The sequence below is a fragment of the Zonotrichia albicollis genome, chromosome 1 (genome assembly GCF_047830755.1).
Source record: "Zonotrichia albicollis isolate bZonAlb1 chromosome 1, bZonAlb1.hap1, whole genome shotgun sequence".
NCBI classification, from domain to species: Eukaryota; Metazoa; Chordata; class Aves; order Passeriformes; family Passerellidae; genus Zonotrichia; species Zonotrichia albicollis.
Genome location: NC_133819.1, coordinates 112,703,301 through 112,726,894, shown reverse-complemented (window position 1 = coordinate 112,726,894; position 23,594 = coordinate 112,703,301). Strand labels below are relative to the sequence as shown.

Genomic DNA, 23,594 nt, shown 5'->3' with positions numbered 1-23,594 from the left:
GGGAAGTATTTTCTTTTCCTTTGGTTTGAAAATGAAAACAAAATTCTAAATGTGTTTATTTCCACACTTTACATTGTGTGTAGCATCTACTTCCTTTAACATGAAAATTTTACAATCATGAAGCCTTTTCCTCAGCCAAATTATTATTGCAACAGTGTGAGACTGCATTACTCAGCAGTGTTTAAAGAAAGTCCCAAGGTGAAATATTTCACTTTCTTCTTAAAGTAATAAGACTATTACTACAAAAAGAAATAATTACAAAAATTACAGCGGTAACAACCCACCACATCTTAAATTGTCCTGTTTGGAGTTGGAGATTATTTTTTCCAGTTTCAATTTTGAAACGGAAAATTCTCCCACATAGCACAGCATAACCAAAAGCTTTTGCTGGCTTGTCTTTTGATTTGGAGAGACAGAATATAGCAGTTTCTGCCAGACTAACTGCTCAAAATCCCAACTAGTTTCTGAAAGTCTCCCTTTACTTTTTTTTTCATAACTAAGGAGTCATTGCCCATGGTTCTCCTGGACAACTGCTGGGCCATTTGTAGAATACAGTGAGGAGTGGTGGTAGGCAAAGTATCCATACAGCAACAGATTTTGGTACCCAGCAAACAATCTTTGCTTAACAGAGACCAAAGCAATTCTAGAAACCTTCAGTGTCTATTTAATGCAGGGAGTAGCAAGGCCAACACATGAGTCAGGAAGGAGATGCACACACACACACAAGCACACACACAGAACTTCACAGTCTCAGAAGTTGTACAATGTTAGTTACCTCAGCTCTGCTGTCCTGTCTTATGAAAAACAAGTAACTAGACTCTAAGTCCAAGAAAAATTGCCATCTGTGTTGCAAATAAGGAGGAAGAAGGTGGGGGAATACAAGGTAATATCAGCCTATGTACTCTCTGCTTACCATAAAGTACGTCAATTTTTTTCCCCCCATTTGACCTCCTAAATGGTTTAAATCTGTTACATCTTGTCAGAAAGGAAGGTGAGGAACACAGAATGAGAGGTGAACCCAGTAATTAAATATGCTGAGAGGTTCCATGATAATTTAAAATCAATGCTCTATTTACCAGTGCAGCATCAAGACAGTCAAGAGGAAAGGAATGGGATAACGTAACCAATAAGTTTCTCATATTTTCCCTCAAGTGTGAAGAATCAGCATTAGACAGGAAAAATGTTAAAAATCACAAGACAAGGAAGTATTTGAGGGAATAATAGGAAGAAGTTAAAAAGATTCACTGAGTTAGTTAAGAGAAAAGAGGGAAAGGAAAGGAAGAGGAAAGGAAGAGGAAAGGAAGAGGAGAGGAGAGGAGAGGAGAGGAGAGGAGAGGAGAGGAGAGGAGAGGAGAGGAGAGGAGAGGAGAGGAGAGGAGAGGAGAGGAGAGGAGAGGAGAGGAGAGGAGAGGAGAGGAGAGGAGAGGAGAGGAGAGGAGAGGAGAGGAGAGGAGAGGAGAGGAGCCTGTCACAGTCAGGAGGTTTGCTCTTAGCGTGACTGCGACATGCAGGCAAGTTCTCTGATTCTCCCCTGGTAAGCTCAATTCAAAGCAAAGTTTGTAAACATCCCGGGGGAGTGGGCAGTAAACGACACCGCGTTTCAGAAACATTTACAAGTGTTTTGCAGAAATGAAACTTCACTCAAAGAGCTCAGTTTCGCTCTCCCGGGTGGAGGATGGGTGTCGGTGCGCAAGTTCAGGGGCAGCCAGCGGGAGAAGCCTTGCGGACAGCAGAGCTGTGCGAGCAGCGCCGTGCCCGCCTCCGGCGCATCCCCGCATCCAGCACGGAGAGCGCACCGAGTTATTACAAGTTGTGCAGAAGCGATGGCGCACAAACCCGAGCAAATATCCCTGCTGCTGGCTCCTATTTCACGGATGCGGAGCTTTGACGCCAGAGAAAGCTGTGGACAAATACGCGCTGCCGCTGTCTCGGTGAGATCAGCTTTTCCTGGGCTCCTGCTGACAACATTGCCACCTTCCGCAGCCGCCGGGAAGGGCACGGACCTGCGCCCGGGGGGCTCGGGCAGCATCCCACCGCCCCGGGAAGCGCCGGGGAGATGCTGCTCAGGAAGGCGCTTTCCCACCGCTGCCCTTTGTAGCCACCCCGGTAACTCAGGACAGTTTATTTTGGAAGCCTGCGATTGAATGGATGCGGAGCCCCCAGAAGCGGCGCGGTGCAGCCGAGCGCACGCACGGGTGGGAAACGCGACCAAGGGAACGCGCTCTGCGCCACATCTGTTCGGTACATCCCAGGGAATGCAGCGCCAGCCTGACTGCTCGTCTCACTTCCAAAACTGCTGAGGAGGCTGGGGAAAGTCAAAGCAGAAGCTAAAGGGAGGCAAATGTCGCTGTCTCCATGGCCGGAGCTGAGGGCATCTCATTGCAGACTCCAGCCCTCACGCACTGGACTGCCGTCCTACCCAGTATCAGTGAAAGGGGCAACAAAACACATGTACTAGCTACCCTGGCTTCTACATACTCATAATGTCAATATATGCATTTTATATAAGCTTGAATCGCCGATGAGGTTATATGTTAAAAGGCTGTATTTTGTCTTGCTAGCTTGCAGGAAGTATCTACCTCCAAATCATCCACAGTTCATGTATAGTTGATAAAACAGTAGCATTAAGACGGCAGTTAAAATGCAACTAATAACAAATCAAATATATTAACCAATACATTTAGTGCACATTCTGAAAGGAAAATGGCTTTACTTAGACATAGCCAAAATACATCAATGGAGCTGTTAATGTGCGATAAGAAAGTACTTTCCAAGAAAAGCTTCAAAAAATCAACATGGCAACCCAAGCAATACCTATATTAATTTAGAAAATGTGTGTTCAGAGTTTAATAAGTGGAGAAGGGCTTTGCCATACAAAATTATACATATTTCCAAATCTCAGAGCTCTTCTAGAAAGGCAGCCTTCAATGTAAGGCTTTGCCAAAGAACAAGATTCATGATCAAAGGTAAAGAATCCCAATCAATTAACTGGAACACACAGGAAAATAATACTTTCATATGCAGTGTAATCTAAATATAAATAGGCATAAAAGTTGCTCCCTCCCCCCTCCAAAAAAGGTATAATTTATATTTGGGTTGGGGAAATAACTTCTCCCCCTTGTTTTCTCCTCTAGCTGTCTTTATGGCAGTTTCAGGGTAACCAGTAAACCTAATAGGATTCCATTCCTTCCTAGGTAAGCATCAGTCCTCAAAAATCAAGTAATTACAGTTTTATCTACAGTGACCTACAACCAAAGGCGATTCTCAAGACTTAGGTGGACTATTCTAGAAGCTGATCATGTTGAAGTTTGTTTTTAGAATAGCTAAAAAGGATTTGCTTTTGAGTATAGCTAGAAAACAGGTCTCTGCTATACAGCAAGATTCAAAAGCAAACTCCTCAGGTCAAATATCTCCCAGGAAAATTAGACAATCACCTCATGCAGAACTTCTCAAGCTGTAAAGCACAGGAGGCTGCAAAAAGACAAAGGAAATACTGGGCAACTTATTTGGTTTTGTGTGAGAGATGGAAGGTAAAAAATATTTGGGAATAAAATAAAGAACAATCCTATATTGTAAAAAATATATTTTCATTCAAATGTCTTCAAAATAATTTGAAGAGTGATTATTATACATATATACTGTAAATGTGAGCTTCTTCAAGCATAGAAACCCTGTAAAACCCAGTGACAGCCCATATCAATAAAATTTATCTCTTCCTCAATCTGTACATTCACAATGCATAAAAAACTACCAGCCCTACAAAATTAGTATTTATGACAAGCTTAGTGAACCAGAAGACAAGCAGTAAGGCACAAATGCCATGTACAAATCTCACATAGTTGCATTGCCCGCGTTTCTTAAAAATGAACCTCAGCTTGGAGGAGAAACTTGGTTTTGGGAAACACAACAGACAGACATGCTGTGCCATGCTGGGAAGACAGATGAAAACACAAATAAAATCAATATAATTTATGGTTTTATACTGACTCTTAAGTGTTCTCAAGTTCGGTGCTTTCAGTGTGTGCATGCAGCACTGTAAATATTCTGCCAGTTTTTTTTGGGAGTAGTTATGATCCTCAATGTCTGTCCCAACAATACCTCAGAGCACCTCGGGATATTTCTTCATAGCCTTAGCTGGAGATGCTGACAGACTTGGGTTTGCACTAACAGCAGAGTCAAGGTGGACACGCAGTCCTGGTTTTTATGACAGCCAAGGACCTTGGACTGACTATGGACAATGACTGCCAGGAAGACCATGCAGAAGTGCATTATCGTGATCTGCTCAACAGCAAACATGTGCTGCTTACAGGAAAAAAAAAATAAATACAAGACTTAGAAAAAGGGAAGATAACGATCAAAACAAAAAACATCCCCAGAAATGTTCACTAGGCTCCTTTATTTTTAACTCTTTCTTTAACTCTTTTACCAAGAAGAGAGAAAACAGGTAATGTTTCAGAAGTCCAAAGAGGTTAAAGAAACTAAAAAACCAGCAAAACAAACTAAAAACCCCCATACACACAACCACCCCCCTTCCCACATACTGCCAAGTAATGATTTTTTTTTTTTTTTGGCGCCACATCAGTGATTTGGCTTTCCACACACAAATCCCCAAAGGTAAAATCAGTGGTTGTACAGGACTTCTAATGCTCTAAATATTGTTCTGAAACTTCTGATTGGAGAAACTTGGTGTTCCAGAAAGCTGTATTGGGGCAGTAACTAGAGGAGTACTTTTTCAGGACATATCAGGACACTGTCAAAGAAGCCTACCAGGCAGGGAGAAGTTATACATTGCAATCTGCACAGTGAATGTTGACTTGGAAGACTGATAGGAAGAGAAGAAGCTTCATCAAACACACAAAAGGCTACACTGAATGTTTCATAGCTGAACTGTTTCATATACCAAAGTACATTCTTCTGCTAATAATACATAAAACTACAGGTATTTTCCCCACTAGCTTTTACTGAAAGAGAAGTAATCTGCCTGGAAGAAGTAACAGTAAAATTCTGTTCTCCCTCTTGCCCTCCCATGCTCCCACCCCCCAGGATAGCTGAGATGTTTTAAATATTGTATTTTGGGTAGCAACATTCCAAATCTTTCAAATATCTGAAAGCCACATTCCCCTTTTGAAATACTTGGGGCTTTAATTACTATTTCTGTTAGGACTACAGTAATTAACTGTTGCTTACCTACACTTAAATATGACATTCAGGAGGAGGAATCTGACAAAGCATACCTTGATATTGTAGGGAATGACCACACAGGATAATTTGGCAAACTCACGCTTTATCCATCTCTTTGCCCACACAAAATTGCCCAAGGACAAAAGCATCCTTAGCATGAAAATCCAGCGTATATCCAGAAAATATTCAGCTTATTCAAGCCCCAACCTAACTGCACACAGAACTGTATGGAAAAATCATACTCCAAATACACATCTACCATTCCAGTAGCAAATCACACCTGATAAATAAAGACAATGGCACTTGTCTTGAAAATTGCCTCTCCACAGTGAGCTATGGAAATACATTTTATTTTATGAAGTGAAGGTGCTGAACAGCAATCCAACAAGCAGAAACCATAAATTTTCAAAATGTTAATTTTTAAAAGAAAAGATTACCTGTTTTGGGTAATTATTTGGGTAATCAGATTATTACTGATAATCTTGAATATCCAAAGAAACCCATTCACAAAGTCAAAACTTGCTCTTCAGTGGTTAAACTACTGAAGGAATTTTGGCACATAGTCTTTTTACAAATTAAGTATTGTTTTACACGTCCCAAATCTGTTAGTCATAAACATTAGCAGAGGAATACAAATCACAACTTTTTAATAACCCTGCAGTAATTCTGAACTTGTTCATCTGAACTTATTTAGCTTGTTTTTCCTTCACGACTGGATAAAGCAGACTGCAGTGCCAGGTCTTGGCTCCACCAGTTGCTCATTAAACAAGATCTGGAATTTAGCATTGGATTGAATACACATGGGGACTCATGTGAAGCTGCTCGTATATCAATGATAGCTCCGTTGCTAACACAGAGTTTATCCAAGACCGTACATTTTTCGTTGACTTGAACAAAGCTGTTCACCATCCTCTGGTTTTGACGTCAGTGGACAACTACCCACTAACAGTATCTGTCACTACAAAATGCTTGGAATTTCCTCACTTATAAAAGCTGGAAAGTTTCAAGTACAGACTTTTCATTAAAAAACAAAACAAAACAAAACTTTATTAGATTTTTCAGGATAAGATTATTTTGTGAATATTAGGAGAAAACATTTTTATTCTCACTGAATATTTTTTCCAGTAATTTTTCGGACATAAACAACATCACTGACTGTAAGGAATGGATGTTCAAAAACAATTTTCCTGTTCTGTTGCTAAAAGCTGTGGACTCAGATGTATGCTAATTCCTCAACATGGAAGCACCACAGTGAGGTGATTCAGATTTTTCCCATTAACTGGACACCACAGTTATTCCAGTAGGATCTAAGCTGGACGGTATCTGTAATTTAGGAAAAATGTAGAAAAACACACCCCATGCATAAAGCAGGCTGTTCACATCCCCTGTCTCTTTCCTACAACTCCTTTATTCTTACAAGCCCATGTTGGAAAAAGCCATCCTGGTGGAGACTCCCTCCAGAGAACAACATGCAGTGCTCCTTTCGGGTGAGCTCTGCTGCCGGTGTGTGAGGCAGGAGCACTGGATGTGCCCAGCTCAGACACACATCGGTCAGGGAGGCCAGAGGTATTCCACCCCGACGGAGGCTTCTGTGGCAGCAACAACGCATTTCAACCTTGATCTGAAAGCCAAGCTGCTGCTTTGCAAACACACCGCTTGCTTCTGACCCCTCTGATTTCGCCAAAAGCAAACAAATGGATCAACAAACCCCCGCGCCTCATTGGTACAGTGCAGTGGAAATTCCCCTTTTCAGCATGGCAAGATACCATCAGCTATTAATACAGAGACAGGCAGTCGTGTTTAAGAATCCAGTTTCAATCTTCTACACAACTCTGTATCTACTGTTTTGAGGCTCCCGTCCTCCTGTGTTTCCATTCTTTTCTCCAGGGAAACCCCTTTTATAGAGAGCAGGTTTTTCATCTTTGCTTTTCAGGGTGCTTATATTTTCTACATGGCACTTGTATAATGTGTCTATCCATGCCACACTTGTAAAAATAAGCACGTCTGTCTCACTGTAAAAATGCGATTGTGTTACTGTGTTTATTACACATAGCCCACATCCGAAATACCAGGTATCTGTTGCTTCAGGTGGTTGTGGCAGATCACAGAAATGACATCAATGACTTTTTCTCCTCTGTCAAAGCTGTGCAATTCTGCATTTTTCCAATTATGTCATCCACCTATGAAGGAATACCACTATTCACTGATTAGATTACTAAGAAATTGTGTTGTTTTGATTTTCTACATGCAAAGTAAACAAACTCATGTAATATTAATTGCTTCATCTCTTCACTTCTAGAGATATCAAATAGCATATACCTGAGCAGTTATACAGATAAAATTTCCTCCCTTTCCATGAGAGGATGGACAAAAGAAAAATATTTTTTTTAAAAGAAAAAAGGAGAAAAATCCTAAGGTCTATTCTGTCAAGAAAAGACAAAGCAAAAGAAACACAGAAGAAATTATATTAAAAGCTTGCTAGGGACCACTTTCAGTTCATAGAAAGTAAGTGTATTTTTGTTCTCAAAAGACAAAACACCTCTTCTGAAGTGATTGCACTAGGACAAGTGTATCTTAGCAAAACAAAAAGTAAATTCTTGCAAACAAAACTGCTGCTGCTTCTGAAAGGAACTTTAATTTTCACAACTGCATGATCTCTGAGAAGCAATTCCAAGCAGATGATATGATCTGATCTTTGGCTCCAAGGCCATTCCCATATGTACTTTAGAAATAGTGCCCACACTGGCTTTACAGCTCTGAAGTTTTGTAGAATTTTATCTTCTGAGTGAGCCTCATCCTTCTTATCAGGTTCTCCCACTCTGCCATTGTTACATTCTTTCTTTGAAGATGTTAAGGCAGAGCCAACATCTTTCCAGTGAGGGGGATCTGACTGGGGATCTCCCCCCCCTCCCCCTTTTCCATCCGTTTGAATATTTATACGTGTATATATAAAGTGCCCAGGTTTCATGAGAGGAAGATGGTGAACATTGATCAGTTGGTCAAAACTGATCTAGCAAGCATTCAAAGAAGCTGCCTCTCTGTGGAATAACCAGAGATACTGAATGCATGTGAAAGATGTTCTATACATGTCCTTCCTTAATTTGAGAAAATTTAGGATAGAGATGCTTTCTTTACAGAGCAGCAGGAGATAATTTCTGCATTTCATTAACATGTGAAGCCTAGATCCTGCTTTCACATGACCTTTCTAGTGATAGGTACTCTGTAAATGTTCTTAAATGCTTCCCTTGCTTGATGAGAGTGAATTAAAAAAAAACCAACTTAATCAAATGGAAGCCAAATGCTCTTTAACATGAGCCATGCTAGCTCAAAATACCTTTTTCATGTGAGCTCCCTGTGTTGCTCCTGTTGTTTCTCTCCCAGGTGACGTAAGACAGTGTTAGGTAAGACAATGCAAAAATCACAGTAACATACTCATTTATCATAAATGCTGCTGTTGAGTCAACAACACAGCCTACAGCATGCCCAGGATAATTCTAAAGTAGAATACTACCTGAATCCACAAAACCAGATTGCTTCTTGCACATAAATTTCTTCAGAGCTTGCCTGCACGTTTCTACAGCAACTTCCACCACTGGCCTACATTAAAGGACTTAAGATACAAGATTTCATCCCTGTACATCAGCTGATCTGTAGCAATGTTTTGTATGAGTTGTTCTTCTTGGCAGTAAATAATTCAAAGGCTTTTAAAACTCCTTCACTGAGGAGAGACTGAATTTAGCGTTATGCAAACAGAAATGAGAAGTCCACATTAAACACTTTCCCCAGGCACTGGAACACTCAAAGTTGAGTAATTATGACTCCCCGTGGTTTCACAGGTTAAGAGAAACTAAAGAACAACTTTGAAGTTGCTTGTTGATGTCACAGATTTAAGTGTTTTATGTACTTGCCATACCAAGTTCCTAAAATAAACTGTCTCAGAGAAGTTGCATAGGGAATAACGGCTATCCAGCCAAGGATCTTGTTTTCTGCAGAGTTTTCAGGCAGTGTAAGAACAGAACAGGGTGGTTATACCCTTCATACTGCCCCTGCCCCCAGTAACTAGCACCACATGAACCTCCTGAACTAAAGGCTTCATATCAGACTTGCAGATTAAATAGGTATGGATCGACCTCTGAGCCTGTCCAAATCAAACGTGATCTGTGGTTTATATGGACATTGCCAAGAACTCTATTAATATCACATACTTCTAGTAGTTTTACTTCAGAAATACATGAAAAACATTTCAAAGTTGTTAAACTTACTGGCAAGGGAAAGAATTCTAATCAGCACCATTTCCTTCAGGTCAGTTTGTCTTGAATATTAACTAGTAGGCATATCTATGAGCACAAGACAGGAGTATCTAAAGCAAACAGTCCATCCCCAAGCCTTGCAGCGTCAGCAGTCAAATGAATCCTGGAATCTCTAAAAATACCAACTCTCATTACTTTCTGTCAGGTATGCTAAATTATTTCTATAATTTTTACAATGAAACAAACAGAAAAAAAACCCAGGTACGTTGAAGCCATAAAATCACCACCAATGGCAGAGTGGAAGCCTTGGTTTCCACTCTCTCGTGTCTTTGCAGGCAATCTTTACTTTTTGCTGGATATGTATTTCTGCAAAGTGAAATCAATTTAATTAAACTCAGTAATAAACTCTTTTCTTTTCCAGGTGTTAAAAACACTTAATGATTCAGATTTAGTTTGTGAAAAATTATGAGGTGTTCATTTAAAATCTCAATCTAAGAAGTTGCTCAGGTACTGCAAAGAAAACCAAAGGCAAGCCTACACAGGCAGGGGCAGGCAGGGCTGAGTTCTTTTGCCTGTTTTGTTCCCGGCTGGCCAGACAGAAACCAGCTCCAGCCCAAAACACACAATCATTTTCATGTGATGTGTCCAAGCTAATAGGCCTTATTTAGATACAACACTGCAATAATACTTCCACATAGCCACAAGATCAGAGCAGGCTCCTGTCAGATGTCTCAGTGGCCAGGCAGCTGAGCTCTGTCCTGCACCACACACGCTGGTTTGATAGCTTTTATCGGTTTGTGGGGGTTGCTTTCCCTATAGCAAGTGACAATTCTCACATCAAATCCCCTACTTTGTAATTGTAAATGATTTTTATTTTTGGGGTTTTTTTTGTAAATTGTAAATTGATTTAAAATATGTACCTTAAGACATTAGACCCAAAGAAATTAATATCTAGTTACAAAGAAATCTGGGTTCAGTCCTGGTAATTCTTGCCCTGACACAAAGCTCCTCTGAAATCCAGTGGGAATGTTCTCATGAGCAATGTTTGGTGGTAAGATTCTTACAACCAGCCCCCTGTCAATATTTTATTTTTGAAATTAAATTGCTTATACTGCACTGCTGAAGTTTCATGGGATTCTGTATGCAAACAAATATCAACAAGCATATCAGCACTTCTCTAAACACTGCTTCCTGAAGTACTTAATGCAAGTCTACTGCTGGAGATGTTTCACATACCAGGTTATGCACTGAGTTCACAGCACATACAAGTACAGTTACAAAAGCAAAGTCTAATTTTACAAAGGCTCCAAAATTAAATGTTCAATTTTTGACATGAATAATCACCTCCAGGAGCCAGCAGACTGTGTGTCTACATCTTACTTACTTGGTCATCTGGTTAGAGGGCAAAAAGCAAAGTCAGAATGTAATTCTGGAATTTTATTTTAAAGGTAATGGGAAATTTTTCTCTCAGGACACAACAGCACCAGAAGCAGGCCACTTACAAAACACCCCATCTCATCCCACTCTATCCTGCCACACAACTGTCTCAAAATACAAGACAACAATGTGCAGTGTACTATGTATCCCAAAACCACACCGGTAGTTCACGGATTGTCTCCCCTTGCATCTACTTGGGTTTTTTTGTGTCTCTTTTGCTTCTGACTGATTTTAATAAGATACATAAGATGTTAATAAGATATATAAATATGCTTATTTCACCATGTCAGGATTAGATTTAGTTAATTTGTTTTTTCACTAGTCACACATTTGAATTGACAGACAAGCGTTTTAACAGAAACAGCATTTGTTTTTAACAGAAGTACAAATTCAATGCAGAGTAACAAGAACTAGACTTCAGCATTTAGAGTTCTCAAGTAAGAGTTTAAGAGAATAGAAGCTTGGAACTGTGATAGAGGAAACTTCCACTAAGTATACAAGTCCAATTTTCAATTAATGTAAACTGAAAGTGCCAAATTTTAATCTAAAACAAAAACATCCCTCATTCTCTCCCCTCCCTGCCTCCAGTATTTTAACAGTATCCAGCCCAACTTTTTTTGAAGTTGGTTGAGTAAACAGACAACTGACATGAAGATAATTTCAAAAAGAGAGAAAATAGAACTAGAGATGAGGTTTAATGCAGTTTTGCTACAATTAAGTCATGCATTTATGAAGTGCTTTGAGAGACATATAGGTAAGGAAAGCAACTGTGACAATGCAGATGTATCCTCTGTCCAAACATTACGGTTTCATGAAATAAACTTTTTCCTACATGAAAAGCACATCCTACTAAAGATATATATATATTTTTTTAAAAAGCAAATAAAAGGCAGAGTTTCTAGGAAGACAGACAGCTAGCTATGAAGCTTCCTAAAGAAATCTCAGCTTACATGCATACAGGAATGAGCTTTGTGTCCAGAACGTCTTAAAATTTAAACAAATGAGAAGAGTAGACCAGTACAGTTGCAGATGTCTGTAGTCTGGAAAGGATCAGATCAGTGCAGATTTACATCTTCCCAGAGCAAACATGAAACAAGCTGCAGCAGTCCGAGACTTACACAAGCTAAGCATTCTACAGGAACAGGTCAGGAGAAAAAAAGAAGGAAACAAAGAGAAAAGTTGAATCACATCCTACTTAAAACAGTTTTTCTGGTACAAAAATCTTCATGTAGGTTAAGGTCTACACAGAAGGATACATCTGCATAAATGCAAAACCTCGTGGTTTAAAAATGACAGAGGAAACTTGAAGAGAAAAACGGAACTAAGTTTGTAGGAGAGAGAAACAAGAAGAAAACAGGAAAACAAAGCCAAATGTAAAGCATGAAAAAAAGCTTGTGAAGGAAAGATAAATGAGAAGAAAACAGGGCAGTGAATCAGAATCATATCAGACTAGGATTTAATTAATATTGAACTTCATTTTCCCTTGGCTACCGATCTATTTACATCTAAACAATCAATAGTTGTATCTGTAGCCATAAAAAACGCCAAATAAAATATCTTCCCTTAGGTTTTGAATTACATCCAGAAAGAGTTAAAAACATTTCAGAAGCAAAAGACTACAAATTGGGGAACTCAGAAAAGATTTGCAGCTATCAATGAAGATAAAAACCAGATACAGACCTTTGCAAAACAGGAAAAAGTATTTTGCAAAAGGATATGGTCAAACATGAGAGGCAGCTGGAGGCTAAAACTCAGGTAGTGAATGCTGAAATACATAAGAAAAGTATTTCCTCTTTTATAATTTAGGGTGGAGGGCAGTGAAGAGAGAAGTAATGTTCCCACTTCAAAGTTCCCCTAAATTTTTATGAAGAGTAGTCCTTCCAGCCTACAGCCACTACCAAACAGGTGCTTTACTAGAAATCTCATCATTTTTTGCTACCCTTAAAATTCAGGTAAATAATCCAACCCAGAAAATAATCACAAGCATAGACCAAACATTTTTAAGAATTCCAGAAAGGGTTGTGCTGAAGAAGAACTCAGGGAACTGAAGACTGAATGCTGTACAGTTAATAGAGACTTTTCCACTGAAATATTATACCCATACTCCCAACAACAGATGAGCATTCCTGAAGTACTTTGCTCCCAGAAAGTATGCACTTTATTGGCCTTATCATTGATAAGACATTGCTCAGGCCTTCCTAGTGCTCTAAACATGAAAATATTAAGCGAAAACACAACTGAAGCCCTGAGCAACACTAGAGGCATCATGATACACATTTAGCTGTTATCTGAGCTATCTTGAAGGTATCTGTCAAAGTTTCTCAGGCTGCCAGAGACAGATGACCACAAGAATGCCCTGTTCTCCCGTTACCCCCCAAGGTTTTTCCTACAGCAGTGCAGACAGCACTCTACCGACTCCACTTTGCTCTGCAGTGCTACAGCAAGTGTGGCCCCTTCTCCTTACTCACCACGGGGGATAGATGTGGATGACATCCCGTGGTCTGCTCTTCAGGTGAGCTGCTGTCTCCCTTGTGAAGAGGACTTTGAGCACTGGCTCCTCTGCATTGACGACAGCATCCTCGGGCGAAAGCGCAGCAGGAGACTGTTCCAGCTGCTGGCAGATGGCAACTTGTATCGTGCACTCCTCAAATATTTCCAAGATCCTCACAATTAAAACACCAGATTTATCTGGAAAGAAAGTGAAAATGAAAAATAAAAATGCAAAGTCTGGATGAGGAGAAAGAAAGAAGTTCTGGCACTCTAAAGATGTGCATCACTCTGTGTTCTGCACATCTGTCTGACCATAATAAATCCATGTATGAGTAGAATACACAGTCTTATCAAAAGACCTACATTAAGCTTTTGCAGTAATTTTTGTTTTTTCTATAGATACTATTACTTGTAAAGAAAAAAATCCCACCTGCACTGCTTCCAAGTATCAATGAATTCAGAAGCTCCTTACAAGAAGCCCTCTCCCACCACACTTAAACTTTTAAATCTTGCAACTCATTGACTTTGTTCAGTCTTTTTTATTAGATACTGCAAAAAAATGTATTTATTTAAAAACTGAATAATCAAACACTGTGTTAAAAGTGAAGTTGTATTTTCCCTCCTTGACCTTTCTCAAAGCAGCAGCTGTCAGGAACGAAATTAGAAGAATACAAAGCATCTAAAAGCTGATGATTCACACTGAGGGACAAATGTGGAGAAAGAAGGAGTGAGATGCACTGCCTAAAAATAATTATTGCAAAACTGATCATCCATTTTATCAGTAGGCAGTCAGGGTAGTCAGAAGGCTCTGTTGTTTTAAAGCAGCATGAACAGACACAAGCATCTACACAGATCGATTCTTAGCACTTTCATCTCTGCTGAACAAGAAACAACTTTGCACTGAAATGAAATTACCCCTGGGTCCTTTGCACTCTGCACAGGACAGCAGCTACTCAGACAGACCTTGGTCTGAGCTGTAAGAAAATGCAAGATTTATTCTCATTCTCACCTAGCCTTACTCAGATCTGCACTCAGGTCACTGAGAGGAGAAATGCTGTTAGCCTGCTGAATGCTGCAAGCATTTAGTGGGGCAGAAAAGGGTCCCAGAGGACAAGGGCAGCAGAGCCCCAGTTCTACCCTTCTTGATTTACAAGTTGCATTGGGAAAAACACAACATCCCAAGAAAAACAGCTGATATAAATTATTGTCTTCCCACAGCAAAGAAGAAACAGGGGAGGAACAGTGAACGTGATACTGGAACTTAACAGAAGAACTGTACTAGTTATTTGTTTGTTTATTTTAAGGCTCATTTCACAACTGTGAATGTTTTTCCTCTGGAAAATAAATCAAAATATTTTAGTTTGAGTTTATGAGAAACTTCAAAAAAAAATTAACCCAACCCTCAAGAAACCCAAACCAAAAAAACTGGGCCCTAAAACCTTTCAAATTTATTCAATAAAGTTGAATTATACAAAAGTAAAATAAAAAAATTCTGTCCCTGTTTTTATTAAATTTCATACTGAAACTGAAATAAAGCAATTTGGAAATCTAAAACTAAATTGTTCTCAAAACCACTTTCATGTGAACCCATTCTTCATCACATGCAACATGCTTCTGCAAAGCATTCTGCTTCCCCTGAACTGGTATTTTCCAGCTCTATCAAGGGTTCCACCAGACAGTCAGACACAAAATGTACATAAGCCACTTCTGTCCAAGCCATTACAGCTTGACCTCCTTTCCCAGATCTGAGAAGCAGGAGAATGAACCCTTTCTGCCAAGTCCTTCGAAAATGACTGATGAAGAGAGATGGTTGTGCCTGCTGCTGCTCCTCACTGCTGTCACCTTCTCAGAGAAAGCCACAACGCCACAGTGCCACTGCAGAGACTCTCTGCACTGAGATAATGTTTGCTTATGTGAAAATTCTGACAAGGGTGAGCACTGACTAGTTTTCTATGCCTGAAGGGAAGGGCTTAGAATATTCACACTTGAATTCTGTTTTGCCTGACTAGCTGCAGTTGTGGTCCTCTGTCAACCCCAAGTCATTTGGCACGCATAAGCAAATTCTGCTAACCACAAAAATTCTCATCCTTTAAAGTAACTAAGCATTTACCTCTTCCCTCTAGACATACAGCACAATTTGCATTTACATCCACTTTAAAAACCAAGTCACAAAAAAAAAAAATCAGTCTCAATTTTCAAACGCACCAACAGCTTATTAAAAAAAAGTATTAAGACAGCTTGTGAGAGAGACTGCTCATCACTTCTGAACCAAGCATTTCTTATGTGAAGAATTCTATGACAATTCTTACTGGCCAGCAACTTATATGTTACTCATTTTATACAGCAGGTTGAAGACAATGAATGACAGCCTAACAATATTTTTCTTTTCTTTTAAATACCTCTGACTGTAAAACAGTTAAAAATACTAGGCCAATCAAGAACTATATCTATATGAAAGTTTTAAAAGACATTGGAGTAAAAAATATCCTACCACAACACTAGAGTCTCTTGCAAGTCTAAAGTTGGTGGAAACACTGGGAGCTGATTCTAAATGAAGCAGAATGCTTCTGCACTAAAAGCAGCTCAATTTCAACCAGTAGCCTAGTCTCACACTTGGCACACATGCACATTCTACAGAACCACAATCTATTTGTTTATTTAGATGCACAGAGATAGTTCAGTTTAATTACTCTGAAATTATTATTACTGCTGATGATAGTGTTCTCTTGAACAACATGGAAAAGCACTTTGGATTGCTGGCACATGATGAAACACCAAATTTCAGAATGTAGCTTTGGTTTTAATACATTTGGTTCTTGTATTGTTATGTCAATCAAAAATAAATCAAACATATGTGGCAGCACACTGAAGGGCAAATTTGTGGGTGAGGAGATAGGCTGGATCACTGCAAATTCTACGGTTTCCAGAATTTACTTGTTTGTTCATCCATGTGAAAAGCTCACTTTAGGGTTTTGCATTGTTGTCCTTCAGCCTTGGATAACTAACATAAATTCCTACTTGCTTGCTGAAATTATCATTCACTTACTTGAATTTACAAAGCAGAATTAAAGCTCAAGAAATTCAGAAGCAGACATGTGCGTGTTTCGTGGCAATACCTAGTAATCTTAAATAAGGAATAATACCTTACAATTGTGTGCGTTTTAAAAGGTGCAATCAATAATGTGTTGCAATTGTGCCCATTCCTACACTGCAAATTTCTTCATTTCCCATTCTGCTGCCCAGAATACTCATGGATTTCTTCAGGGTTAGCTTCTAGGAGACTTAATGAGCAAAGCCACTTCAGTTTACTTACTTCAAGGTAACCTTTATTCTCCCACTGAAAGACAAGTACACACTCTCACACTCACTGGGAGTGAGTATACAGCTGCCTGGATACATTTAGAAATCTTCCATGAAGCAGCAATCAGCAATTTGAGGACTGCTTAACAAAGCTTCTATAGAATCATAGAAGATCTCAAGTTGAAAGGGAGCCACAAGGACCCTCAAGTCCAACTCCTTGCTTCTCAGAGGATCACCTAACACTAAATCATACAACAAATGTTCCTTGAAATGAGAGCCTTGGTGCTGTGAGGAGCCTGTTTCACTGATCAACCACACTTGCAGTGAAGGACCTTCTCAAAATATTCAATCTGATTCCAGAGGCCTCTGTAAAGTGAAATGCTTGGGGGAGACAAAGATGGAAACCCAGATCAGCCTGCTCAGTGTGAGACACAGGTGCATTTCTCAGCCAAGCCCTGGGTGTTCTGAGCTCTGGTGACAGAGTGCTGCTGCAGATCACTGGTCCTGGAACACAGCCTAACATGGACAGCTGCCCCTTCCAGCATCTCTCAGAGTCAGCTGGAAAGTCAGAGAAAACATCCACTGACACAAGGATCATTTGAAATATCTGGCCCCATGAGTAGAAACAGGGAGTTTATTCATCCCAGGGGCATGAAGTGTAATTCAATCACTGATACACAGGGCTTAAGGTGCCACAGGGAAAACCAGAAAGGCAGTGATAAATCTAGCTGAGTATGAATTTTGCAGAGGTATTTGAGGTGTATAACATGTGCCCTCTAAAGAACACCATCTGAAAGGAGGGGATCAGCCACCAAGGCCTGTAATGCTCCCTCACTTCTCACAGAATTTTCCATAAGAAGAGAAATCTTCACAAATGTATGCAGTAACATGCTGGCTACTACTGAATCCACATATTGATCACAGAAAGGACAGTGTACAAGAAAAATCAGGTACCAGTTAGGAGCTAGATTAGTTACATCACCCTTTGCAGAACACCACTGTGATAAATGCCACCCTCTGAAAAGCAACAGACAGAAACTATTGCCAGATGGACCATGAGCAAACAAATAAGTTCCTTCACAATTTGCAAGCGGTCCAGAAATCCAGAAAGAGTGAAATCCATGAGAGAGACTGATTGGTAGGAGGAATGAGCCATTTAACCAGGGAAGCATCTTTGGTGAAGCCTTGCTGTGATTGGTAGGAATCTCTCTCACCTTCCAGACAAGAAATAAGAAGCTCTGAAAAAGATGAAGAAATCCTGATCCAAAACTGGGCAAATGGAACATCAACCTCTCACTGCTACTATTAGCAGAACATTTGATATCACAGGGAAAGGTCTTTTCAGCAAAAGTAGTAATGGAGCAAACCTGGCAATGATCTTGGGCATAATTTCCAAAAAAGGCTGATGATCTATAACAGTATGATCACAACAGGTCGATGTTGTATGCATGGGTTCAGAAAAACAACTAGTAACCTTTTGGTAGGAGAAAAACATATTTAGAACTACTAAGAACACAGACAGTAATTCTGATTTAGAAAGTCACCCAGTCAGAGATCTATGGGAAGTATTTGGGAGAATATTTTGGGAAAATACCATCAAGTGTTAGCCCTGTTATCACTTTTCCTAGGCATTTTGATAGCTCTTGTCATTGGCAGAAACAGGATCCTAAGCTAGATGCACTTTGGTTTAACCACCTAAGAGATCTGCTCTGACATACACAGTTAATTATTTAATTCCAGGTGTCCTCTGGGCTGTTGGTTTCTCACTCCAATTTGCAACCCAGACATGAAGTAGCTCAAAGATAATTCCAGTGCCTGGGAGATGAACAAACCAATTTCACACTGAATGCATCAGTTTCCCTGGGTGCTTATTTTCATTTTTGTTTATTACTTTAGTACACAGGGAGATGCTGCCCTTCAGCCATATACCATGTCATACACCATGACACCAAAATATATTTTGATGCGCTACTTTGCAGATGTTCTGCATTTACTCTGAATTCTAGAAGGGTTAAAAAGAAACAAAAAGAAGGGAAAAAAAAAAGGGGGGGGACTGGGGGAAGGGCAAAAGAAAGCTCCCCATTCCTTTGGAGCTCATAGACTCTGAGGTGTTGAGCCCTATGAAGACTTCAGATGACTCTACAGTGTCTGGCAGACTGAATGCCCCTAATCTTCAGACCTAACACAGTGGCTTCTCAGCAGACACATATATTTAGGCCACATCAACACTGAATGTACATGGTCACAGATAATGCACTGGCCATGCCAAGGGCAGCCTAGGAGCCAGGCTAAGAAGAAAGCCAGCCTGCTTTGACTCTCAACAACTAAAAACCAGTTTGGAGACAAGAAAATGAAAAAAACATTGAGAAGCACAATTTAAAAAAAACAAATGTTCAGACATTCTGGCTTCAGTGCCTGAAATACAACTCTAAAGTTTGTTTTAATAACTCTGTAACTACCAATAAGGAAGACAAATGAGGAGGAAAATATAGAAATTATGATCTCTTGGGAGCCACATATTTTATGTTTCTCTAGTGACACAGTGACAGGAAGTTGAACACACTGCAAGGAGAGGATCCATGGTGCTTGATGTGTGGAAATGCATCAAATGTCAATATCGGTAAGACTGTACACAGTTTCACCTCACTCCAATGAATTTTGCTAAAATGCTACTGCTCAAGTGTTCCAAAAAAGCACCTGTAGCCTTAAATGGAAAGTTCTGAAAGGGAAGAAGCTCTCTTTAGAGCTGGCCAGTAGAACTCTAGCAGCAGCGCAATCACTACAAGACCTACAGAGTGAGACAAAGTGTTTCAGGACTTTTTCAGACTGAAAAAGTTTCAGATTCAGAATGAATTCAGATTCAGTTTCAGACTGAATTCGGCGTGGTTTGAATGCTTCAGCTGGGATAGGCAGTGCACCTCCATGCAGATCAGACCAGCAGAACCAACAGTAACACCATGACATCAACAAGAGCAAAACAAAGCCAAGTTTAGTCTGTGACAGCCAGTACTCCTGAATTTTTCAATTTTCCATTCTTCCTGAAAATTTAAAAGTCTTGCCATGTTGTAAGAACGAATCTCACCCCCAGGGCTGAAGGATGTGATGTGCCCATCTGAATCTAACTGAATGTAACAATCACATCACACAAGGCAGAAATCAGTTCATAAAGGCCACAGTACCAATGCAGAGAATAGTGAACTACAACAACACAGACCACTTAGAAACACAAAAGAAAACTGAAGCATAGGAAAATGCCAAGCAGTGAATGGCTCTGCTCCACTGAGCATCACAGAAAAAACCCCAACTTATATCCAAGCATGAAGAAGAATGGAGTGGAAATTATTACTATTGTGATATAAAAAGTCTATAGTAATAAGGACCATATGCATACCTACAAGTATGAACTATCATGAAAAGCAAGACTGACAAAATAAAATTCCTCAGCCACAAGTCACATGGATAAAAAAGACCAAGCAAGCACAACAAGAGGCAAAAGGAAGACTCTTTCACCACCTTCCTTTTAGATAAATTTAAAAATTACCCTTATGCAAGTAGAGCTTTCTGAATAAAGCCATTACAAACTCATAAGAAGACACAAGGGAGGAAGACGAGCTTGCTTGAAGCCACATTAGTATGTGAAAACCTGCTAACAAATATATGTTTTGTGCAAAAATAGTGAAGGCAGCTTGTTCTTATCAGATAAACAGTCAAATTCTTTATCTTAGTGATATCTGAATGATATGGGGAAAGGACAGATACTTTTAAGAAAAACAAATTACTGTTACTTTTGCTCAAAGCACTATCAAACAAATAGTATACATGAACCGCAGTTTAGAAGCAATTTTTTACTGTACCTGACATTTCTAAACACATGGTTGAGAAGTTAAGTTATACTTTCTCTTAACTGGGAAATTCTTTAAAAATATGCAGTATGCAAAATACAGGTGTTTGAAACAAGTCAAATTTCTACTAATCTTAGGTAAAAGGTTTTATAAAATAAACTTTCCCACTGAAAGTACAAAGAATTTTGGGCAATTAAGGCTGGGAATAGTACTCACTGCACAAAGAATGAAAGTCACTCTTTGCCTTTGGCTCAGATGAATATGTCAAATACACATTATGGAATTATAAAGGAAACAAAGAAAATTCCACTTCATGCTTTGTTTATTAAAACAAACTAGCAACACTCTTCCAAATTTGTCTCACTCAGTTGTTTTTCAAAGGCATAATTTCATCCCAACATAATTTAACTTCTAATTGTCAAATGTGGTTCCAAAACTGCAGTTAGTAGACACTCTCCTGGGACATCACATACTATCTGCAGTGGAAGAACAGCCAACCACTTTCTGGTTCAAGCCACAAAGTTTTACTTTCATTCTTAAGTGTAAAAAGTATAAAATGTCAACTTACAGGCACAAATCAAAACAAAAACATTCTTTTGCTTGGCATCCCATTATTGCTCTTTCTCCTCCCTCATGTATGACTTGCAGGTGGAGGAGTAACAAACTCAGCAAGCAGGTAGATACCAAGCAGACCCTTGTAATTCAAAGTCAATGCTGAAAGCCAGGTCTGGGTTTCAAGGTTTACAGAAAGTGTACAAAACCATCTGGTTGCTGTTCTGATCTATACATGTTGTTATTCTTCCTGGGCTGGTAACTTCTGAAGCCATTCAAGAAGATTTTTCTTAGAAACACACAGAGTCTCTCATAGGCATGATGGCTTCTTGCCACATTTATATAAATTTTTAAAGGTCTGCTGAATCTGGCTGTGCTTTAAACACTACAAATTCTTTATAAGAACATATGTAAGCTACTTGAAGAGACTATGCATGTCATTATTGTTTTTCATAGGAAAACAAAAACAATACAAAGAATTCTTGCTTGAAGAAGACAAGTTTACTTTTTGATTTTTTCCTTTCTTAATGCTGTAACAAGTTCAGACAGTTGGCTAGGAAAAAAAAATTGGCAACTTGCCATGTCTCTAATTTATTGCATTAACCCTTAAGTCATAAAACAAACTATCAAGAACTAAGAAATAAGCAACAACTAGCAAATCTCACATTTCTGTCTTTTTAGAAGAATTTTACATAGTAAAGGAAACCCTGTTAAGGGCTACCCATGTTTTCTTCATCAAGTACAAATTTCTTGGCATTCAAGCTGCTAAAAACATTTCTTCCCATCATCTTAACTAGTCAATGAAACTGGAAGAGAGGGAGAGATTGTTTATATTCTCTTCTGTAACCCTTTCAGACTTCCTGAAAATGTGTGACATGAAACCCTGTCCTCATCTCCAGGGCTTCATCCTCCCCTCATGCATACATTCCATTTGCCTCAGTAAACTGAAAATTTGCTGCCCTTTGAAGGTCACTTTTCCCTGTGAGGAAGGAGCAGTTTGGAAAGAAAGATCAATGGTTTTGTTTTATTGTCAGTTTACTACTCAAATTCGGTTGTAACACAGTCATGAATCTTAACCTTGGATCAACAAGTACCAAATCTTGCACCAGATTACAAATGCTAGAGAATAAAATGTTTCTGCATTTAAGGTAAAGAACTGCTTTGATGATAGCTGCAAGACAAACAAAACCAGTGGAAGGTAGGATGTACAGAAAAGCAGAATTTCAGAAGTTACAGTAGGAATCTACATGACTTTGCTTTAAATATTATTAGTGTCCCCTCCTATAGACAGGAAGGTTGTCTAAATGTAACTCAGAAAACCACTATTTTTTCTTCCAGCAGATGTTGACAGGAAAAAGGTTTGGGTTTTTGTTGTGGGTTCGGTTTTTTTTTTCTCTCTCTCTTTCAGCTGTCCAGATCTCCTCTTTGCCCAAACAGGAAACTTCATGGGGAAGTTGCAGCACTGCATACAGAATAGAGCCTGCAAATGGCCCTTGCAGAGAGTACCCTCAAACCATCAGCTTGGCTGCTCAGAGACTCGCTGTTACATGGCCTGCACCTCAGCCCCCCTTTTACATCTTGTGAAGAACAGAAAATTTTGGATTTGTGGCAGAGCCTGACATTTGCCTCTGTTAGAGCTGAACCACAGAGAGCATCCAGACAATGCTGTGGAGCATGGGCAAACTCTGGTCTTCCCTCCCTTCAGAACTCTGCCTGGTATGACTACCTTGATTTACAGAAGTGGGATTCACCTTGCAGAAACCCATGTCCTTAGTGAGTGCCTATCCCAACACAGGGACCAGCGCTAAAATGTGACTGTGGCCCAAAATTGTCAAAATCTGAGAAAGCACAAAGGTTTCTTCTACCCTGCAGAATGAGTCAGCCAAAGTGAGACCCTGTGTGCTGCATAAACACCAGAAAGTGCGTGCTCTCTGAAAGGAGGTGCTCTCTTCTGGGCAGTGATTCATCCCAGTGACCAAGAGGCAGCCAAACCACAATGGTTACTTACAGAAAGGGGTCAGGGAGGTAACAGACAGGATTTAAAAAAAAAAAAAAAAACAAAGCTGAAAACTAGGGGGGTTTCAGTAATATGGACATGGATACAACCTAAAAGTCACAGCAAAATAAAGGCATGAAATTCTGCAGTTTTGAATGTCTAACAGGAGTGACAGCTGGAACTTCTGGAAACATTTTTCCTTAAATCTCATACGTAAGGAGGACTTTAAACCAATCTCATTTGAAATTGCTCCCTGCTGCTTTAGCAATGAACTTCTGGTCTGCATGTCTATGGGATATCCAAAATGACGTGACAACTCTCCCAGCAACTAAGTTACTTCAATCCTCCACATTAATCTTCAGGATTCTTTAGTGACTCAAATGAGTTTGTTATTTGAAAAGTTCTTTCCTCTAACTCTGTGCTGAAGTCAGAAACAGTCTGGCTTAGAAATGTTACTGGGCAAAACCGTGGGGAAACAAAATTCAAGAAGATTCTTAGATTAGTGAGAAAGCCTTAATTTGAACCTAAAGAGATGAAAGCTGAAAA

At 39.5% G+C, this 23,594-nt stretch overlaps 1 protein-coding gene across 5 annotated transcripts in view; it reads right to left on the bottom strand.

Annotated features, from left to right (window-relative positions):
• SPIDR (scaffold protein involved in DNA repair) overlaps positions 1-23,594 on the bottom strand; it is a 196,275-nt gene that overhangs the window by 108,158 nt on the left and 64,523 nt on the right. For all 5 annotated transcript variants that reach the window (XR_012582369.1, XM_005479279.4, XM_074550682.1 and 2 more), the window contains exon 8: positions 13,337-13,556. Coding sequence is in view for 4 of the 5 variants with exons in the window: in XM_005479279.4 (XP_005479336.2) it covers positions 13,337-13,556 (220 nt within the window). In the remaining variant the exon portion in view is untranslated. The remainder of the gene's footprint in view (positions 1-13,336; positions 13,557-23,594) is intronic.